Source organism: Daucus carota, chromosome 9 (assembly GCF_001625215.2).
Source record: "Daucus carota subsp. sativus chromosome 9, DH1 v3.0, whole genome shotgun sequence".
Taxonomy (NCBI): domain Eukaryota; kingdom Viridiplantae; phylum Streptophyta; class Magnoliopsida; order Apiales; family Apiaceae; genus Daucus; species Daucus carota.
This window is the reverse complement of record NC_030389.2, coordinates 42,567,595-42,590,023: the sequence shown is the minus strand read 5'-3', so window position 1 is coordinate 42,590,023 and position 22,429 is coordinate 42,567,595. Positions and strand designations below refer to the sequence as shown.

The window sequence follows — 22,429 nt, the reverse complement described above, 5'->3', positions numbered from 1 at the left end:
CCCAACTTTCTTTCAAATAATAATTAAATATAAACAAAAACTAAATTTAAAAAATGATAATTACTAGAAATCACATATTATATTATTTTAAAAAATAAATCAAGAGCATGATGCTCACGATGCTCTTGATCTAGGGATGGCAGAAAAATCCGATCCGAATGGATATCCGACCGTTTCGATCCGAATGGATTTTACCGAACCCGATATTTTGGATTTGGATTTGGATTTGATTTTTAGACCCGAACGAGTTTGGATTTGGATTTGGATATTAGGTATTCCGTATCGAAACCCGACCCGCAATCCAAATCCGATCCGAACCCGATCCGAACCCGAAACCCGAAAAAAACCCAAATAACATATATTATATATTATATATATTATTTATATTATATATATTTTTTTGGACAATGATATATATTATTTAATATATTATAATTATAATTATACTAATGTACATGTACTAAGTTGCTATATAGTTTACGGGTCATCAGGCAGTCCGTGCAAATTGCAATTAAATTATTCAGTGGCAGTGGACTTTTATAGACTCAATACACACACAATACTCTCCCCCCAGTCTCTCATATAGACACCAGACGGTCACATGAATCCCTAATTTCACAGTCGCCGACTTCAACTTTCAGGTCACCGCCTGCGCACTGAAACCCCGTTGTCCGAGTCCGTGGTCCACCTCCGCCTCCGCCTGGTCGCCTACAACTTCTCTGCCTTCCACTTTTCATTGCTGTCTGCTGATTTTGATTTTGATTTTTGCACAATTTCGGGTTTAGATAAAACCCGAATCCGATCCGATATCCGTCGGATCGGGTTCGGTTTTGGTTTTTCAAATCCGTTCGGGTTTGGATCGGGTTCGGGTTTGATAAAAATTTTCGGATTCGGGTTCGGGTTTGGATATCACAGATATCCGAACCGATTCAACCCGTTGTCATCCCTATCTTGATCCACTTTAGATGACACATCAAAAGCAAAAGGAGCTAAAAAACGAGGTCCAAGCCCACTACTAATCTGTGCCAATTGGGCTCCGCTATTCATTAGAGGCCTGCTTCTAAATATTACTAACCTTTGAAGAAGGGAGCCTAGCCCATCATATTTCCACAATCGATGCAGTACGGATATCACAATAAACAGTGGCCCTTTTGGTAACGCTATTTAAATATGGAGACATTCGCTTAAAAAAAAAATACTCCTATTCAAGTACAAAATTTTTTCCGAAATTAAAGGAATAAATGAACCAGTAATTTTTGTTTTGAAATATAAGTCGTTTGACTTTCACACAATTCTAAGGGGCTGGTATTGTATCATGATTTTTAATGACAAATATTGGAAGGATGACTTTAGTGGATTTTATGGATTTTTAATGAATTTTGTTGCCTTATTAAGATTTCAAAAAAAAATTCATGACTCTTAAAACAACGACTTTTAAAAATTTTAACAGACTTTTTTTTAGAAATTCATGACTTTCAAATACTTTAATAGACTTTTATTAAAATCATATATAGCCTCTTTAAAACCCTCTGGACCTTTTGCTATACCCTCTCGATCTTCTGCCCCAAGTTGGGTGTATGTTTCAAATCTGATGACTACAAAATCGAGTACAGAGTATCATTGTTGTATTATATATACTATGGTAGAAGGTACTCATATAATGCTCCTGTCTTTTTATTAGACTCAACAGTGTGATAGGTGATGTGGCAGGATATACTTCTCACCTGTGCAATGAAATAAAATCTAATTCAACTCAGTGGTGTAAACAAACCAAACTATTCGCGAGCTACTCGAATTCGGCTAAGAAAATATTCGAATTTGATTCGGTAATAATCGAGCCGAGCTCGAGCTATTTGAATGTTTTATCTAGCCGAGCTCGAGCTTCAAATTACTCGGCTCGTAAGGTTCACGAGCCTTATCAAGCCTCTATTATTTTTAATTTTTTTATTATAAATATATTTTTACAAATATATTTAATATTTTATTTATAATTTATATATTTAATCGAATCGAACTCGAGTCGAACCGATCATATTTCGAGTTTTTGTCAATATTTGGTGACTCGATTCGAGTTTTCGAGCCAACTCCAGCCTATCGAACTATTTACGAGCCGAGCAGAACTGAAATCATGCCTGTATTTGCTATATGCATAGTTTTTAATTTAAAATGCATTCTGCTGACTTAAAATATTGGTATCCTGAACTGAGATTTCTGAAGTCTAACATATCTCTAGTTGATCCAAAAAATAATAGTCTGAGTAGTGACTACCTTAAGAAGCTAGCTTTCTGTTTTATTTGCACATGGAACCAAAGATTAAAACAAGAAAATTTTCATTAATAGCTAGCGATCGGTTAATTGAGAGAAAATAATGTCATGTCAAATCTTGACAATAATGACCTGACAATTTTCTATACAATTTTTCATAGAAAGTCATTAAAAATCTATCAATTACTCTTTCCGTCCCACCAGGTTCTTTACAGTTTCTTTTTTGGGATGTCCCATCCAATTCTTTACATTTCAAAACTTACCAAAAATAGTCAATGGGTCCCACCACTTCCCAACTTTTCTTTCCTTTCACACTACTTTTACTCCCTTTTCACACTACTTTTACTCCACTATCTCTCTTTTATACATTAAAAATTGATGGGTCCCGCCACTTCACCCACTTTTCTTTCTCTTTTCCACTACTTTATACATATTTCTTAACCTCCGTGCCCAAACCAAACGTAAAGAATTGGCTGGGACGGAAGGAGTGTATTTTTCCACCCAAGTCATTGATATATTGAATAACAGTTGACTTTTAATAACTCTTTAAAAGTTTTAATTCAATACCTCAAACTTTAAAAGAATTTTTAAAAATCCTGATACAATACCTCTTTATTTTTAAAGAGTATTTAAAAGTCTTAATTGAATACACCTCATTGAATACACCTATATTTTAAAAGTCAATAAAAGCCATTAAAAATCATGATACAATACCATCCCGTAAGTCAAGAAATTTGCAAATAATTCTAAGTCTTTTGACTGCATAGTTAAAATCATTATTTTTGATATTTTTTTTGAATAAAAATATAAGATTAATATCATAATTCAGAAAAAGAAAATTTTAAAAATAATAATTTTAATTATGCGGTCAAAGACGTGTCAAAAAGTCTAGCGATCTATATTTCAAACCGGACGGAGTACTATTTACACGGAGACATTCACATAAAAAAAATCTAAACATTCATGGATTTCAGCGATATGTTCTTTTTTATGCAAAGTGTTCGTTTGTTTGTACTTTGTGCTAATCATACAAACGTAACACACTGACCCAGACATGTACTGCGTGTTGCTGTTTGTGTGACCTAACTATGAGTTGATAAATAATTGTCTCTGACCAATTTTAAGTTTTTTTCTATGAAAAAATAATGATTTAATCATGTAAGAATAAACTAGTTACGATTCGTGGTTAATGGAAAAGTTATATAATATATAATAACTAATCTATTATTATAACATATCATTGCGATTTTATATGAAAATATCTTTAAAAACCGTTTTAGTTTTCGTATATTTAATCATAATATGATTCTAAATTATTATAAACCTACAATTCACATGATAATTTGTATAAATCTTTTTATAAATTCTCTTATAATTCAAAATCCAAACTCTTAGTAATATTTTTAATTTATTAGAAACACATTCAAAATATATTATAGTAATACAGGGTCAACTACACAAGTACAGTTATCCTTTTGATACAAAAGACTCGAGTTCACTTCCATGTTCGAACACAAACCCCCCTCTTTTGTCCAAACATTAGACACAACCATTTGTATGTATTTACTACCTACTGTCCAAGTGTAATTAGCTACTACAATTTGACAAGTTTAGCAAGTGAATATGAAGCAGAAGCCTGGAATTGTGCTCAAGGAGCTGGGATCCAAGCTCAAGAATCTTCCCACTTCAAAAGAAACTCTCATTCACATCTTGGAGGTACAAAATTCCAACTCCAATTTCATAAAGTTTGCATTTTTTTTGAGTTTTTGGGGTTCTTTTCGTGTTATTTCTCCTTGATTTCATGCCTTGTCATCAAATTATGTTCAAATTACTTGACTTTTGAAGTGAATTCAAGAAAGTTTGTATCTTTGTGTCTGGATTAGGGTTTGTGATGAATGATGTCCTTGATGTTGAGTTGAATTTCTATATATGCTTCCGAAGATCCGAATGAAAGATGTACTTAAAATGGAAACATAGTAACTCTATGTTTAACATGTGTGTGTTGGATAATTGCAATAATACAATTTGTAGTTGATGTAATTCATGCCTCGTATCTTCACAGTAGAAATTTATGGCTTCGTGATGTTTTAAGCTTGAAAGGAGGGACACTTGTAAGAAAGAAGTAATAGCGGTGATATATTTAATTTGACTAAGCAATGAGTGGAGTGTGGCCTTCACGTTATTGGGAAGGGGCATATGATCAATTGTTGCATAATCTAGTTAGGGGATTTAAGTATTATGACTATCAACAATGGATATATTAAACATGCGTGTGTGACTGTGTGTACACATGTTATTACAGCTACTTGAGATGAAACTTAAGCAGAATTATATTCCTTCAGTGTACCATCTTTGGTATCTTTGAAGAATACATACGTGTGGAGAAAAAAGGGATAGTCAGCTACTCAAAGTAATACAGGAAAATAGGCCTTAAGTATCCATACTGCCAAATACTGCTAAGAGAAAAATTATATCCAATTACATTCACTATTAATATCTTTTTTGCCAGCTATTCCAAATTTTATGTATTTGTAAAAAGATACCATAATGTAAAACAAATAGGAGATGTGAAGAACAATAATGTAAGAAGATAGAATATGTTGTCAAGATCACAAAAGCTGTTTTTAGGATTTGCACTTAATACCACCTTTTTTGCAATCTGTATTGGCCGGACTTAAAATAGAAATGGTAGTAATTCTTGCTACAGCCCCCAATAAATAAGACTTGGAATTGTTTCAAAAAGTATATTAAGGTTCAAATGTTAAACATTTATATGCATAAACCTGTTTTTCATTACATTTTCTTCTTCACTTAGTAGGGCCCTATTGCTCTCTAGAGTACCCTTTTCATTCTTTTGATTTCAGTGCCTGGGCTAGTGGGCTTGAAGCAGCAGCAGTAAAGATGCATTCATATATATACTGGACTGCATTGTACTGATATTATTTTTGCACATAGAAGGAAATACCATATAAACATAATAAAAATAAATTTGAATCTTAATCTATTAGATATAACCTAGTAATGGGTTCTGCATATTTACTAAAACCTTACAGAGGTATTACATGTAGTACAAGGAAGATATATGCAGTAATAAGTAAATTACATCTTTTACTATAAAAAAGTTTGTTCTTAGCATATTGTGCTAGGAAATAAATGAGCTGAACTGATCCTGAACAACAGTAAGCTCGAGCTTTGCGAGGTCAAGTTTGATTAAAACTTGAAAACTGTGTTTCAGTTTATCTCATTTAAATGTATTAGCTCATTTTTTTCTAAAAAAAATGTAATATATTATTTCAAGTTCCATTCGAACTAAGAGAATTTTATGGATGCTTGAGTTTATGTAAGTTGGTTTATTAGTGTTTGTGGATTTATAACCGAGTCCAATTTAACAAAATTGTATTTACGTTTTTTTTTTGTTTCAGGAGATAGTAAGTTTGTAAAATTATATTCGAGCTACTTACAGGCCCTTGATGCATTGAGCTTATCAATTGAGTGTTGCTCTTTTACGTTTTGAACTTGAGCTTGGCTAGTTTAATTATTCAACCGAACACAAATGAGTTCGACCTTATCGAAAAATGAGAGTCTGAGACACTCATGAACAGCTTGACACATTTATAGCCTTTTATCTATTATCCTTTTTTTTTTTTCCTTTCTAATTTATATATTATATAATAAATATTTTTAGATTTTTACACTGGCTTCATTTTGTTTTGGAAATGATATCTGTTAATAACCTATCGACTTGAAAAAAGAAAAGAACACTATTCCTGTTTTAGATTATATACTAATACTCATTTTTCATATAAAAATTTATGCTGATGTAATTATAGTCATTCTTGTTTGTTTAAAGGGAAACAGAATCAGGGACTACAAAATGATATTGTTTGCGCAAATGTCATTTGTCTATCTGCTTTTTGTTTTTTAGTAGCTTTTAGTAAGGAATTTCTGCACCTGGTAAAAACTGAAGAAAATGCAAATCTGTATTGCCACTAAATCAATTTTGATATGCATCTGGATTGATGTGCAGCAAGGTGCAACAGCTCTTTCTGCGTGTGATCAGTCACCTTCAAAGTCTGTGTTGTTGTCCATGCAACCTTTTATGGATGCTGTTGTCAAGCCGGAACTGTTAAAGCATCAGGACGGAGATGTAAAGCTCCTTGTTGCAACCTGTATCTGTGAAATAACCCGAATCACTGCACCGGAGGCTCCTTATGGGGATGATGTTCTAAAGGTTGTATTCAAAAATGGCAACAATATGATTATAGCCATTAGTGGCTTGGCCCGCTCATTCCTGTTATCATCACATGTTTGTTTGATCATAAACCAGATAGCTTTTACTTTTCAGGACATATTTCATTTGATCGTTAGCACCTTTAGTGGGTTAAGTGATACCAGTGAACCTTCATTTGGGAGAAGAGCTGTTATCCTCAAGACTCTGGCAGATTTCAGGTCATGTGTTGTGATGCTAGATCTTGAATGTAATGACCTAATCAATAAAATGTTCACCACAATTTTGGCTGGTGCCAGGTTAGTCTTCTTTTCGTAGGACTCTGTGTTTATTAATCAGGATTAATGGATATTGTTTGCAACTGATGCGTGAAGGTTTCCTGTGGATCATTCTCGTGTAATTATTCAATGATCACCATGTGTTATACGTCACTTCTACTTTTCCTATTGGGGAGAGCTTTTGTAATAAATGTTTTCATCTTTGCTGGTCTAGAAAATGGAGCAAATTATTTACAGGCCTACACTTTAAAATCAGTAAGACTCATTTGTTCTAATTTTAAGCATGGTGGTTTTCTTCCATTGTCTTATAATCTCATGTCTCTGTATAGCACAAACAGGTCACTGGTTATTTTGGCATTATTAATAATGAGGAGATGGATTAAGGGGGAAACTGAAAGAAAGTTATCACACTGTACTGAAGGGCACTGGGAATAACTACGTAGTCAACCTGAAATCTTGTTTCTCTGTTAAAAATGCGGTTGATTTTAGAAATTTAAAATTTTTAAAAAATCATAAACCAAAAAGATTGTGCATTTGTGTAAGAGCAACTAATGCATTAATTGTGCTTTCTTCGTAAGGATCATAAATATGAGCTCCCTCTTCTATGATGAAATTCAAAGGAATAACCTTCTATGCTGCTTTTGTTTTGTGCTTCACTAACTTGGTGGGTATTGACCACAAAATAAGCCTGCACATATTATTACCTCTAAAATTTATTATTAATACCTTTTGTTACATGAAAAGATGGTAATGTTTATGGCGTTTGCAGTAGCTTTCTTGTTATGTATATCTTTGGAATTCTTATTGTAATCATTCTTCTTACCCGCATATGTGATACGTCGCAGTGATGGGCACGCAGAAAGTGTTTTAAATTCGATGCAAACTATTATGGTGGTTCTCTTGGAGGAGAGTGAGGAAATTGAAGAGGATCTTCTACTTGTTCTATTGTCTGTTTTAGGCCGGAATAAAAAAGTATGTATATCTGCTTCTTTTCAATTTGCACTTTATATCTTTCATTTTAGGGCACTACTATCTTACATTGATTTTGATATTGTTTGCATCATTCTCATTCGAAATTCTAGGATATCACCACAGCTGGGAGAAGGCTTGCTATGAATGTTATAGAGCAATGTAGTGGAAAACTTGAACCTGGCATCAGGCAGTTTCTTATATCATCGATTTCAGATGATAACAGGTCTTTAAATTGTCAGATTGACTACCATGAAGTTATTTACGATATCTATCAATGTGCTCCTCAAGTATTATCAGAAGTCGTTCCATACATCAGAGGAGAACTACTGGTAATCACAAATCTTCAGTTGCTTACTTAATGTGCCTGACTAGAACCTTAAACATTGCATCCCTGTCTACACTTTCTCTCCATTCTATTCTGTTAGAATGATATTTCAATTCGATTAGGGTGGGCCACTTATAGCCTCATAGGCCAGAGTAGGTGTCTGCTCCTGCTGAACCTTGAGGAACCAAGTAGAAGTAATTTAAGCGTTAGTATTGTCAGCTTAAAAAATGTCAGCAAGTGACATTCTTATTAAGCCATTAAATTTTCTCTAAATTTTTCCGTCTGGTACGCACGTAGTTTTTCTAGTTCTCTTTTCATACGTGTTTGACTAAAGAATCCAAAAAGAGTCAACAAACCTCTTATTACATATATATTTTGGGTCACAGTCCAAAAAGTTATAATTAGCTAGTCTAACAAACATTTGCTAATGCAAACAATACGTATGTTAATGAAAGAATAATAGTTTTTGTCCTTGTATATTATTTCTATGCAGAATGGTTGAAATTATAAATGTGAAGGTATAAAAATATGAGGTTTTTAGCTAAAATGATATCAAGATTGGCTTTATCCAATTTCACTCATTTAGTTTATATCAATTCATAGTTCTGTTTTTTGTTTTTTGTGTTTTTGGAAATTTATTTTGTCTCACCCCTTACCTTCATACCTCGCTACACCACTGTGTGCAGCAAAACTCTCCCTCCACTCCTTGCTGAAAGGAGAAGCATAAAGTCTTTTCTATTATATGTGCTTCAATTTTACACCCTTGACAATTAGCAAATTTAAGATGTGATTTTAGATATAAATCTGAAGTGATATTTGTTTTCATATGCAATTTTTGGTGAATGATCTCTTTGCTTTCATATATTTTTGCCCTCGACAGACAGACAGCATAGATATTCGACTGAAAGCTGTACAATTAGTTGGCGATCTACTTTCACTCCCAAAATCTGCTATCCCTGAAATATTTCAGCCAATCTTTTCCGAGTTTCTGAAGAGGTTGACTGACAGAGCAGTCGAGGTTCAGATGGCAGTCCTTGAAAAGGTTAAAAGATGTCTACTGTCCAATCCTTCAAAAGCTGAGGCCCCTCAGATTATCTGTAAGAATACTGAATTGTTCTACCCAGATACTAAATTGGACATTTTATGACTCTAATATGTGGATATTTCAGCTGCCCTTTCTGACCGGCTGCTGGACAATGACAAGAATGTTTGTAAAGAAGTTGTTGCTGTTCTCTGTGATGTGGCATGTTGTTCCCTGAATTCTGTTTCAGTTGAAACCATAAAGCTTGTTGCGGAACGTCTTACGGACAAATCTGTATACTTCACTTTCTCCACTTTTTTAGTGCTGTCTTTTCAGTTTCAGCCAGTTCGCGATTGTTAAATGTATTCTGTAATTTTTTTGTCTTTCAGCTTCTTGTGAAAAAATATACCATGGAGAGGCTAGCTGAGATATACAGCAAAAGTTGCTTAGAGTGCTCTAACAGAGAAAGTGACGATGAGTATGATTGGATTCCTGGGAAGATTTTAAGGTGTTTTTATGACAAAGATTTCAGGCGAGTTACATTATCTTGCGTACAGACATATATAAACATATGTTTCACTATAATAAATACTAGCCTTTAACCCGTGCAAAGCACGGGCGGATATGTAGTTTCTAATTTATTATTTATAATTTAAATTTTAACGTCATTTTATTATTATTATAATATTAATAGATTGAATTTAATTAAATTATATTATTCAACTGACTATATTTTCTCTCGATAACTTGAAAATTGACAAACCCTAACAAATATATATATATATATATATATATATATATATATATCCTATATATATATATATATAATACATTTAATTCGAATTTAGTACATGTAGATTTAAAAATTAAAAAAAATCAGAAAATTCATAATCAATCGAATTTCAACATAATTTTGTAATCTTGATTTTTTTGACAACAAAAACTTTTAAGATTAGAATTAGAAAGAGTTATGTAATGTGTGGTGCTTATATTGATATTAAACACGTTAAAGTTAAAAAGAGTTATATAAAACTTTTTGTTAAAAAAAAATATTCAAAATTATTATTTATAATTTTATTTATAACATCATTATAATTTTTTAATGAAATATTATATGATAAGGTAATGTTTGGAGTGTTTTTAGTATTTGAAACTGTTTAACAATGTAAGACTAATAGACTCCACATTTGTAGACTTGTAGTACCAAAAAGAGAGTACCAAACCAAAAAATATAACTAAAACATAGGACTACAAATTATACCTATGTTGGCTTATTATAGTATAGTATAGATACCTTTGTATTCAAATCAATTAGCATTATAAAGTTTGTTTGATTTGATGTTTTCGGTTGAATAAATACTATATTATCATAATGTAGGAAAATAAGTACACTTTACTAGCATGATTGCAAGAAGCTCTTGGAGAACTTTTCTAATTTGATGTCTTAAACCATATAAATGTTCCTTTTTAATCTTGTATAATTATATTGAGGATAGGAAGTATACTGAGACACTATTGAGGTCCCTGGAACAACATCATTGTAAATTATATTTACTCTACAGGTCAGATGCTGTCGAACCTATCCTATGCTCATCTCTTTTTCCCAATGAGTTTTCTGTCAAAGATAAGGTTAGAAAATGGGTTAGAGTTTTTCCAAGATTTGACAGAATTGAAATAAAGGCTCTTGAAAAAATACTGGAGCAGAAGCAAAGGTAAGCTGTTATGCAACTCTTAAATATCCTTGTTCATTTATCTTCGCATTAATTTTATTGAATGCTTTTCCTACTTGGTTTGCAGGTTACAGCAAGAGATGCTGAGGTATCTTTCCTTAAGGCAGATGCATCAGGTATGAGCTCAAATGCTTATGTCAACTGTACAGAAAAAGAGATAAAAGAAATTCTCTTCTAAAATAGATAGAGTGAAAAATAAGGGCATATATTACATGTTTCTTCATGGTGTTCAGTGTGTGATTTACTAGGTGATGATAAAAAAAAAATCTAAGAGAATAAGCATAAAGAGAGCTACTAGAAAAAAAAAATGAGAAGGGAGAACTATTAATTTGAACTATCTATTCTCGATCATTTGCAGGAGACTGCTGTTCCAGAGTTCCAGAAAAAGGCTATGACTTGCTTCCGCATTATATCTCGTAGTTTTATAGATCCAGGAAAAGCAGAGGAGAACTTTTTAATACTTGATGAATTAAAAGATGCTGATGTTTGGAAAAATATTACAACTCTACTTGATCCAAGTACTACATGTCTACAAGCTTGTTGTTCTCGGGTACGGATATAAATCAGACGTAGATCATTTCATATCATTAGAGATGATAGTTGGTGCATAAAATGCCCTTTCCAGTGATTTCTAAACAAAATTTTCTGCAGGATGATGTACTAAAGATCCTTGGTGAGAAGCATAGACTCTATGAGTTTTTACGTGCTCTCTCAATGAAATGTTCATATATACTCTTTAACAAAGAACATGTCAAAGAAATCCTTCAAGAGGCTGATATGCAGAAATCTGCTGGGAGTGCAGAGTTTACTTTGTCTTGCATGAATATACTCGTGGTAGAACTTTTATCCCACACCCAGTATATTGCTTATCATATAGATCATACAATATATGGTGATGTGATCGTCATTTGCAGTCGTGCTACATGTGATTTCTTTCTGAGTTTTATTATTAATTTGTTATAGAAACACATATATTTGTTACCAAATTGTAAATTTTTCGGATCCAGACTAGGGCGCAGACCTCTTGTGCACTCATGAACAAATATGGTGATGTGCAAGTGGGGTTGTTGTGCCTACAACCTCAGTATCTGTGTCTTTGTGCTTCTTCGGTGTGTGACCCATTTTATATCTCCTATTCTCCTCTACAATTTTTTTAACCTGAGGTCACCCATGTGTCGGAGGAAACTTAAAGAAGTTTCCTAGTAAAAGTTAGTATCATGTACCGTCCCTTAGTACCTAGTAAAAGTTAATATAATGTACCGTCTCTTAGTACCTAGAGAATATATTTAGTCACATTTAAAACATGAAAAGGAGACTAATTTTGTGATATGTATATTGATTTAGATTCTTGCCTGCTCCATTCCGTTGGTGCTTAGTGGGATTGAAGAAGATTTTGTACATCTTCTAGAAGATGATAATGAAATAATCAAGGAAGGTGTTTTGCATGTTCTAGCAAAGGCTGGTGGAACCATTAGAGATCAACTGCGAATTTCATCCAGGTGAAAATGCTCGATTGTGTGATTAGTGATGTCAACTGTAATTGTCTCGTGTATTTATTAACATTTTTAATCTTAACTGCAGTTCGCTGGATCTTATATTGGAAAGAATATGTTTGGAGGGTAGTCGAAGGCAGGCCAAATATGCTGTACATGCATTAGCAGCAGTAACAAAAGATGAGGGGCTTATGTCGCTCTCTGTTTTGTACAAGGTTGTGCCTACATTAATTACACATCACTTGTGGAATTATACTAATTTTATATCAACAATCAACTGCTTCTTACATAAATTCTTGCTCACTGTGCAGAGGCTATTGGATATGTTAAAAGAGAAAAAAAACTTACCTGCTGTGCTACAATCTCTAGGATGTATAGCTGAAATAGCCATGCCTGTCTTTGAAACAAGAGAAAGTGAAATTGAAACTTTTATAAAGAGAGAGATTCTCCAGCAAAAGCATGTACGCATTATCTTTAACAAATTGCAATTATGAGTGATGTGTTTCATGTAGTGAATCTAAATAATATTATCACCACAGATCATGGAGGAAAAAGCACCAGAAAGCTGGGACGAGAGAAGTGAAATATGCTCATTAAAGGTCATTCTGTTGTAGTATTGTAGATATATAAATTATGAAATAATTAGATTTCTACTATTTGTTTTGAAGACTTAACCTTGGCATTGTTCGGTAGAGTGTTTCGTTGTAGATGCACAGGCTAAAAATATTTTTATTCATGGACCCTGAACATTTTCTTATGCAGATCTTTGCCTGTAAAACTTTAGTTAAGAGCTACTTGCCTGTTAGAGATGCCCAACTTCGTCATGGAATTGATGACCTGCTAACTATTCTCAAAAGCGTACTTTCCTTTGGGGAATTCTCCAAGGATATTGAATCAAGGTATGTCAACTATTTATGAATATTGATGCTAGTGGTGTTCAAAAACATAAAGTGAAGTGAACTGAGGAGTTTGATCTACTCATTCATCTTAATTCTTACTGTAAGAAGGTTCCTTATTATAAACTAGTATCTCCTTTCCATTTTCCAGTTCAGTTGATAAGGCCCATATGAAGCTTGCTGGAGCAAAGTCTATTCTTCGATTATCTAGATATTGGGATCAAAAGATTCCCGTTGATCTTTTCTACTCTACCCTAAGAATTTCCGAGGTTAAGTCTTTTAGCATTTAAACTTAATATAAATATATAAAATGATAAGATATATTGTACTTTTTATAATATTCACTTGTGTTCTCCTTGCACCTTATTCTGGTTATTATGAATGCCGATTCTTAGTGCATACCTTATTTTTGAAATATTACAAATAGATTATGTTTTGACCCTTTTTGCTTGACAAATGTAGGTTGATTTTCCTCAAGTTGAAAAACTATTTCTGAGAAAAGTTCACCAATACATTAAGGATCGCCTTTTGGACCCCAAATATGCTTGTGCATTCTTATCTAATATAGAACCTGAGAAGCCAGATTTTGAAGAGGTATTGATTAGGACTGGTTACATTGGTTTGTAGAGTAAAACATTGGTTAGCTCTTAATAAATCAGTTGCAAAGTTAACTCTGTTTTATCTTTTTTCGTGTGCTTTTATTTTGCTTTTGGCAGGAGAAGCACAACCTATATGATATCATTCAGACGTGTCATCAAGTAAAGGCACGGGATTCTGTGTCTGATGCAGCTTCATCTGTGGCTAAGCCAGAATTTATTCTCCCATATCTAGTCCATGCTATTGCTCATCATTCTTCATGTCCTAGCATTGATGAATGTAAAGATGTTAAATCATTTGAACCAGTATACAGGTATTACTGATCAATATAGGTTCTTAAAATTCTAAGGGTGAACAGAAAAAGATAACCAAAAAGAAAATTATAAAAAGAAGTGACAGAGAAATCACGAAGAAGCATTGGTAACCCTTCTGTGGTTTTGATATCTGTCATCAGTATTACAAGAAACCTTAATTAAATCTATTACTGAACCATTTTCTGTTTCTATTGGCAAATCTATTATCAGTGAAAGCGTACATCATTGTTACAATTTTATGATAACTTCAAGTTTCAACAAATTTAAGAATTTCAATGGTACAATTTCCAGGTTACATGCCTATATATCATATGGGTGTGCGTTTCTTTATCAACAGGTTCTTGACATTGCAAATGATAGAAATAAATGGCTAACATATTTCTGATGCTCCTAGATATCTTACATGTATGCTATTGTATTTGGTTTGGGTGTGTTCAGCACGCCTTTCTTCAAACTCTGTGGCCTCAAAACTCTTTTTTTTCCCTTCCTAAATACTAATTGTATTTAGAAAGAAAAATGGAAAGCTTGGCCAGTGCCACTAAACTATCTATTAGCAGTCTCCAGAGAAAGATTAGTAAAATAAAGTTGGCATGATCTAAAAGGATACTTAACCACAAGATAAACCAGAACCTGTCATGTCTAGTAGATTATCCATGCTGAGGAATGTGCTCTGCTTTTTACATTTATGAAAATGCCATTGTCAGCATTAACAATGACAATTCGATTAATACATGTTATAGGCAGGTTTTATCAATAGCATTTTTTTACAAGTTACTTAATTATCTTGGTGTTTTTGTCCAGGCGTCTGTATATGTTTCTTTCTATGCTGGTGCACGCAAATGAAAATGTCAATTCAGAAGATAATATCGCGAAGGAGGAGAGTATTTCAACGATAATTTCTATATTTCAAAGTATCAAACTTTCTGAAGATTCTGTAGATACAACAAAGTCGAAGGTAAGATAAGTAGAGCGTAATATATATCTGCTGTGTGCATGCCTCAGATAAGAAGATACTGCAGAGGTCATGTAAACAAAATTAAAAATGAATCTAGTTATTTGACCATTCAAAGAGTTAGAACACATAGGAAAGGGCTGCATCTCCACAGTGGGTTTTATACAAATTCTAATTTCAGAATTCGCATGGAATCTGTGACCTTGGACTGTCAATCATCAAGCGCTTGGCCAAACGAGACATCCAGCAAGATTTGAGTGGATCGACATCCTTGCCTTCTGTGCTGTACAAAAAACATGAAAGTGATGAAGGTGAACCTTTGGTGAGCTACTTAATTTTTATCCCTCCTGGTTCAATAATCCAAAAGCTAAGTGCCTTATGGTATAATTTTGGGATTAAGGTAATAATTTGATTTAAATATGTGTAGGCAAATGTCTGAGAAGAATGTGTGTAGATTTCTTATTTGTGTAATTACTATTGTGGGGGTTAGTCTACAATTTAAGTAAGTTCAAAACCTACTTAAGGGCGTGGTGTTTCAATTTGTAAGTCAACAATATTCTTCTGGGGCATACCACACGATTTGAATCTCACCAACAGTCCCAAATTTGGAGCATATATATCTATATTACATTCCTGGACTTCCTTACATGCTGAATTCTTCATGACTGCAGGGGTGCTTTATTTTCTTTTTTACTCTAGTGATTTTCTGGGGTTTTATATAGATCTGGTTGCGACCTTTGCATTCTGTTAATTTTATATTTTTTAGCAATTTGGTAGATTCTTTTGCAGCAGACACTTATTTGCATGATCCAATGTCATGTGAAAGAGGGGAGGGATGGGAGGTATTTCGTGTAATTTTGGTCTAGAACCAGATTGCTTTCAAGTTGTGGGGGTATCGCATGATAAATTGAATTATTCTCTCATCTTTCAGCAATGCAGATTTGAAGCATTGTGCTTCACTTTCTGTTCAAATATGATGTATGGAAATTATGTGATGTTATTAGTATCTTCGTTCCGCCGTCTGTTTAATTGTTTTATACAAAAAAATAGATATCAGCAGTTGTAGCCTAAACGTTGTAGGGCGTTCTTGTTTGTTTTCTTGATCGGGGATTGGATTGATGATAAAATCGAACCCTGGGTCGCAAACAGTGATTGTTGTTTGGATATTTCTACTTTGTGCTTAAGCTTCTGCCTTGTTTTAAAGGTTAATAAAGGAAGGACATGGTTAGCTGATGATGATGTTGTGTCTCACTTTGAGTCCCTCAACTTAGAAGCTAATGAAACTGTAAGTCCATTCTTCTTATAAATGTTTTTGGTGGCAGGATTTATACACACACATATATGTATGTATGTATGTATAATCTAATTTTTTGTGTTTCTTACACCAGGTTCTTGCAACAATTGCTGAAGATGAAGATATAAAAGACAGTGATACTGATGAAAACGAGGTTCCATTGGGAAAAATGATAAAACGTCTAAGAGCTAAGAGTATGAATGCAAAAAAAATATCGAAGGATAAGCCTTCACGACCTTTATCGAATACAAAAAATGAGTCTTCGCCTCCTTCATCGAATATGAAAAATGATATTGATATCATGGGAATGGTAAGGGAAATGGACTTGGATACTGAAAAGTTGGAACCAAGTGGGCATGAACATATGCCCGAAAAATTTGATGATCAACTTCATAAACAGAGCAAGAGAAAGACAGGTGGATTGGCTAATGTTCCTGTACCAAAACGCCAGAGATCATCATCTGCCCAAGCTCATCACACACAGTCTCTTCCAAGAGGTAGCTCAAAAAGGGTCGCCAGCTTTTCTCAGGTGGGGAAGTCTACATTGGAATTTATCAGAATGGATGACAAACTCCACAGTGATCTTGAAGAGAAGAATTCTCAGGAAAATCCAAAAGTAGAAGAGTCAGACTCTTCGGCATCTAGTCTGCAGAAGAGATCAAACTTATCAAAGCCTAAAGGCAGGGGCTCTGCTAAGGTTCATAACGGGACTCATAAACTAGAAGAAAGTACGGACCGTGACCTGGATGTAAGCCTTTGAGACTGCTGAATTTACCGATTTAAATCATAAATGACTATTGAATTTATTATGTATGTGTATGTATTTAATTTTATCCATGTGCTTCATATTCAGACGCCTACAAAGCTTAAGGACACAGATGGCCGAATTGCTGGTACTGATCGAGAATCGGGGTCTGTCAAGAAGCGCAAACGGAGAAGCATTGCGGGACTGGAAAAGGTTAGTTTCAGTGTGATCCACCTCTGATAGTTAGTGAAGCATGGTAAATGTCAAAGATAACACATACCTTATGGTTTCTTTTAGTTGCAAGTATTTTTTTATATTATTTATTTTTTCCGGGCGAGTTGGGAAAGTGCTGCTACCATTCCTAAGAAGTAAGTTGGCAAGTAAACATCAATGGAAACTATAATGTGTCCATCAAGTTCACCAATATACTGGCGCAGCACAAATCATAAATACATCTTGCAGTTGCACAAACTTAACTGATGAGCAAACATCAAACTTTGAAAGATAACCACTACTTCCTTTATATATTAGTAGTCCTCTTTTGTCTTTTTTTGGTCAAATTGACCAATTTTTGACCGGAAATTACAACTATTTTTTTTTTATTATAAGAAACTGAAAAATACACTTTAAAGAAGATCACATATACTTTTTATTGATATAATTTTTATAATATTTTTTCAACACATAGCATGTAAATTTCAGTCCAAATTTGGCCAATTTGACTAGGAAAAAGTCAAAGTGGACTATTAATTTGAAACAGAGGGAGTATAATATAAGAAGTTTAAAAATATTAACCCTTAAAAGATTTTGAACATTAAAACTCTGTTAAAGTGACTAAAGCAGCATGTAGAAATTCTCAAAGATTAAAATAATAACAAAATCAATTAATCTTTGAAATTTACGGTTCCTTTTTTCATTTTGACCTAAAGAAATCATGATTGATCGCACAATTTTTGAACTTCTGTTCCCCTATTTAGGCTTTAGGCTGCTTTATTTAGGAATAATTTTAGAAATATCTTTTTTTTTTTTTTTTTTTGACTAATATGGCTTATAGCCTTACAAAGTGAGTATCTGTTCGAAGATATTCTCGAGGTGAGCCAGAGTCGAACCCATGACCTGGGACGACAGAGGATAAACCCTTAACCACTTGGCTATCCGATCGTGCTCGAAATATCTTTAAACTTACTAAAAAAACTATGCAACTCTTAGATGAAGTTTGAGGAAATTGAATAAGTAATTTCGAAATTACTAGACAATTTCATGTATATACCTATTTGTAAAGTAAGAACATCTTATTTTCATTAATGTGATTCAGTGATTTTTAAGTAAATAGACGTATAATGTAATATATCTCTATTTACGAAACATCTACTCGACTCTTCACTGCAGTGCACTTCAAAGGAAGGGGAACATACTACTGCTGACTTAGTCGACTGCAGGGTCAAAATTTGGTGGCCAATGGATAAGCAGTGAGTGGTTTTATTTTAAATAAGTGTCCTTTAACCAAGAAATGTATATGTATAGTTTGGCATGCTGTCATCCTTTACAAGAGACAGCTCATATTAATTACACTCCTAATAAATGTGTTTTGTATTATAATTCGTTTTATTGGAGTCATATTTTCACATCATGCCTTCGATCAAGTAGGTTTCATATTAATTCCTTTTTTGCAAAGTGTTCAATTTTGGGCTGTATAAAGCATCATGTGAAGTCACAAGGTCTGAAATTAATTAAATAAATAAAGTAGTGATGCCTTCACTTGACACCAAAGTTTTTTATAGGTTCTGCTATGATCATGGCTTCTCTCACCTTTTCACTTCCCAGGGCTTTACTCTTATTTTAATCTTCTGGAAATGACCCAGTAATTTTATTTGTTTGTCTTCATCAACTCCACAGGTTTTATGAAGGTGTGGTGAAGTCCTATGACCAAGATAATGACAAACATGTGGTAAGTTAAACTGCCATTCCTTAGTTTAGAACTGTTATAATCTATTTATATGCTTTCTACCTAATCGATACTAGTTACATGATCCACTGACATTTCCATCATTGAATCAATTTTGTATAAAGATAAAATACGATGATGGAGATATTGAAGTGCTCTGTTTAGCTACGGAACGGTGGGAGCTAGTTGCAAAGGGTCGAAAGACCACAAAGGTCCGGACATATAATTATATATGTAATTATTAAACTTGTTGTCTTCTGGTTTCAAGAAAACAATTGGTAACTAACAATTTGACCCTGTTGCAGAGAGTTGATATTTCAAAAGGTCGACCTGCTAAAGGACTGTAAGTACCGCTAATAGATTCCCTGCTGATTTCTACTTATTCACAAACTCAACCCAGTGTAAAATTATATTCAATTTTATAGATTTCATATGCATTTAATTCTTTATGGCACTTGGTGGTAAAAAATTATTAAGAAGCATCACATATATACATGAGAAATTTAACGACTCAACCTTGGCCCATTATTCAAATACCCAGAAAAAGAAGGTTGAACATTCTTCGAACACTATATTATCGTTTTAAGTTCTTGGTGGCGTATGCTATTTTCACTAAAATTTCAGATCATGCACAGAAATCTTGATGCTTATACCCCTTGCATAGATGACCATCCAAGTATAGCATTGACATACATTTTAGTAGCAATATATGCCTCTAAAATCTAAATGACACACACATATGTCGGGTATGGTATTAGGTAAGTCACTGTGTAGTGTGTACTACTAGCTTTAGGACAAGGTATTATGTACAACAGTACTGGCTTAGTTATCAATGCAGAGTGTGAGTTAGTTACCAGTAGTTAATATGTTAACTCAAAGAAAAATTCAGGTTGAGTTTGTAAAAGACATGAGATGTACTTTTTATTCATTATGTGAAATATGAATCACAGTAACAAAATCTGTTCCATATTCTGCACTTATACATAATGCTCATTCATATTATTGCCTATCTAATAATCCCCATACTCGCACAGTTTTGGGGCATAGAGAGCACACAGGTGCTCTACCTTACAAAAAACTTCCCTCATCTCTTGTAGAACATAAATTGATAAAGGTTTAAAAATAAACAGTAAACAAGGATCCTGGTAAAAGAAAACTGTGATGCTATATGGTGGTAAAGAGGTGCCTTTGTATTCTTGAGATCAAGAGTCCAAGTCACAAGGTTACTCTTCATAGTCTGGTGGTGGTCAATTATTGTGTGTGGTGATGTGGTCGGGTGTCTAAGAGAAGGAGACTAAGATTTTCCTCAAATTTTGCTCCTTTTTTTGTTTAAGGAAAAAAAAGGATCACCCTTGTTTGTAAACATTAATAAGTGAAAAATAGAAAATGTGGATTTGTTACATACTCTTTATCTATTCTACTTTCCTTGTCAGAGGTATGTGACCCCCTGTAAGATGCAGCTTGTCAATATATACTGAAATATCACTTATTTGAAGGAAAAAAATGGTGTACCCCGAAACCATGTTGTTAAAAAGATTTTAGGGTGCATAAATGAAAACCTTCATCTGTCATGTCTTGCTATATGTTTCTACAATTTCCTACGGAAGTCTATACATTTTCAAATCCATTTTAGATCATCTACTGTGAAGAGAAAGAAGTCTTCAGGTGGTTCAAGAGAAAGGAAACTGCCAATTAAGATGTAAGTAGCAAATTGCTTTGCTTTGAGATGTATCCACAGTTTTTACTAATATCCAACACTATATTATCAGTTCTTCATCATCGAAAGTAAGAGGAAAAAGAACCCCTAGGAAAAATTTGAGGCATAGTCAAAAGAGGGTGTCAAAGAGTATTTCTGCTGATTTTGGCGAGGATAGCAGACACAGTCCTGGTGGATTAGATAATGAACCTGTGATGACATTGAGAGGTGAAGAGTCTGAAACAGGTGAGGTTCTTTGTCCAATTGTCATAAGAATATTATTTAGCTTTTGGAATTCAGTTTATGCCTATCTCGTTGTGTAGTGTATAAAACTTCTGTAATTGCCCTTTCGATATGTGTGTTCAGATATTATTGTGACAAACTGAAGTAAAATTATTCAAAAGCTGAGGGATTTATTGGACGGGTTTTGAAAAGTATAGGACGCGGGAGCATAGGAGGCCTAATATTAATTAATTCTTATAAACACTTGAAAATTCATGTTTGGGAATTTCAATTCTATTTAAGATTTTATGAATTTGGACAAATGAAGTGTCTGGAAAATTAAAAGAATTTGGGATGTAGATTTTTTTATCAAATTCCAAGTCATTTATAGATTTGAGAATCTGAATTGACAATTCATGTCATTTAAAATGAATTCTATGTTCCCAGACACAAGCTTACAAATTCTACTCTCTTTTGTGGCCACTCAGAAGAGGAGCATAGCAATAAAATGGAAGACAGTCTTGGAGCTGATGATGATACTTTTAAGCATGATATTTCAGTTTCAAAAGAACATCAGGTGGATGCTGAGAACTCAGGTGATACAAAAAAGTCAAAGGAAGATCCTGATAGTGAAGCAAAAGATAACTATGCAAGTGGATCTCATGAAAATCATGCAGAAGAAACGCAAGAAGCAGCTGTATCAAGGGAAGGCGGCACTGAGATTGCAACTGGAATGCAGGAATCAAATTCTCAGGGAATTCAAAAGGATGATGCTGATACTTGTCAGATGGGTTCAGATGAATCTGCAAAGATACATTCAGCTACCAATGCTTCTGAAGAGGCGGAGAATTCTGACAATGAGCCTCTTGTACTAATCTTCTGCTTACATTTAGCTTCATACTTTCTTCGTTATATGCATCATTTGAGACATTAATTTTTCCTTTGTTAAATGCAGGGGGCTTGGAAGAGTAGGGTGGGGAAATCAGTTGCAGAAAAATAGGTAGCCGTAACAGCATACAATTCTTTTCACGTAAAAAGGATTGCATAAAAATGTCAATCTGACCAAGATCTTGAATTTGTGTGATACTGAATAAGCTGCCAATCGAGAAGATTTGTCTCTATACAATTTTATTCCATTGAAGTAGGTGCAGTTAACCCACGTTGTAGCTCAGTATGGTCGATAAACATAGGATATACCAGTGTATGTGTAGGTTTTTCGAAAACTTATTCTGTACTTGCTGTAAGGTCTTTTACGCAGGCACCAATCAGAATCATTCATTATGTATGTGATGTACAGCTATAGTGATATATGCTGTAATGCTAGCCAGATGTTTTCCAGGTTAGTATGTTGAATTTGTCTAAAGTTCTGAATGACTAAAGAATAATTTTCTGTGCAGCAGCTCTTATGAATATGTTCACACATTGTAGAATGAAAAATTGAAGTACTCTTCAGAAT

General features: G+C 33.7%; 1 protein-coding gene across 2 annotated transcripts; it reads left to right on the top strand.

The window, feature by feature from the left end:
- The first annotated feature begins 3,741 nt into the window (after positions 1-3,741).
- LOC108202382 (sister chromatid cohesion protein PDS5 homolog A) lies at positions 3,742-22,369 on the top strand. Of its 2 annotated transcripts, XM_017370759.2 has the most exons (33): positions 3,743-3,981; positions 6,293-6,496; positions 6,611-6,792; positions 7,617-7,743; positions 7,854-8,072; positions 8,949-9,165; positions 9,238-9,383; positions 9,479-9,621; positions 10,652-10,801; positions 10,887-10,935; positions 11,178-11,369; positions 11,471-11,653; positions 12,164-12,318; positions 12,401-12,527; positions 12,624-12,773; positions 12,852-12,911; positions 13,075-13,211; positions 13,360-13,477; positions 13,671-13,802; positions 13,925-14,118; positions 14,921-15,074; positions 15,253-15,393; positions 16,276-16,356; positions 16,460-17,113; positions 17,219-17,323; positions 18,500-18,579; positions 19,007-19,058; positions 19,181-19,267; positions 19,361-19,398; positions 20,689-20,754; positions 20,825-20,997; positions 21,462-21,841; positions 21,929-22,369. In XM_017370759.2, exons 1-33 carry the CDS (start codon positions 3,889-3,891, stop codon positions 21,971-21,973), a joined length of 5,034 nt encoding a protein of 1,677 aa, XP_017226248.1. In that variant the 5' UTR covers positions 3,743-3,888; the 3' UTR covers positions 21,974-22,369. The 2 variants fall into 2 exon arrangements, with proteins under 2 accessions (XP_063940236.1, XP_017226248.1); XM_064084166.1 differs by lacking the exon at positions 20,689-20,754 and having other exon boundaries at positions 3,742-3,981.
- Positions 22,370-22,429: the final 60 nt, after the last annotated feature.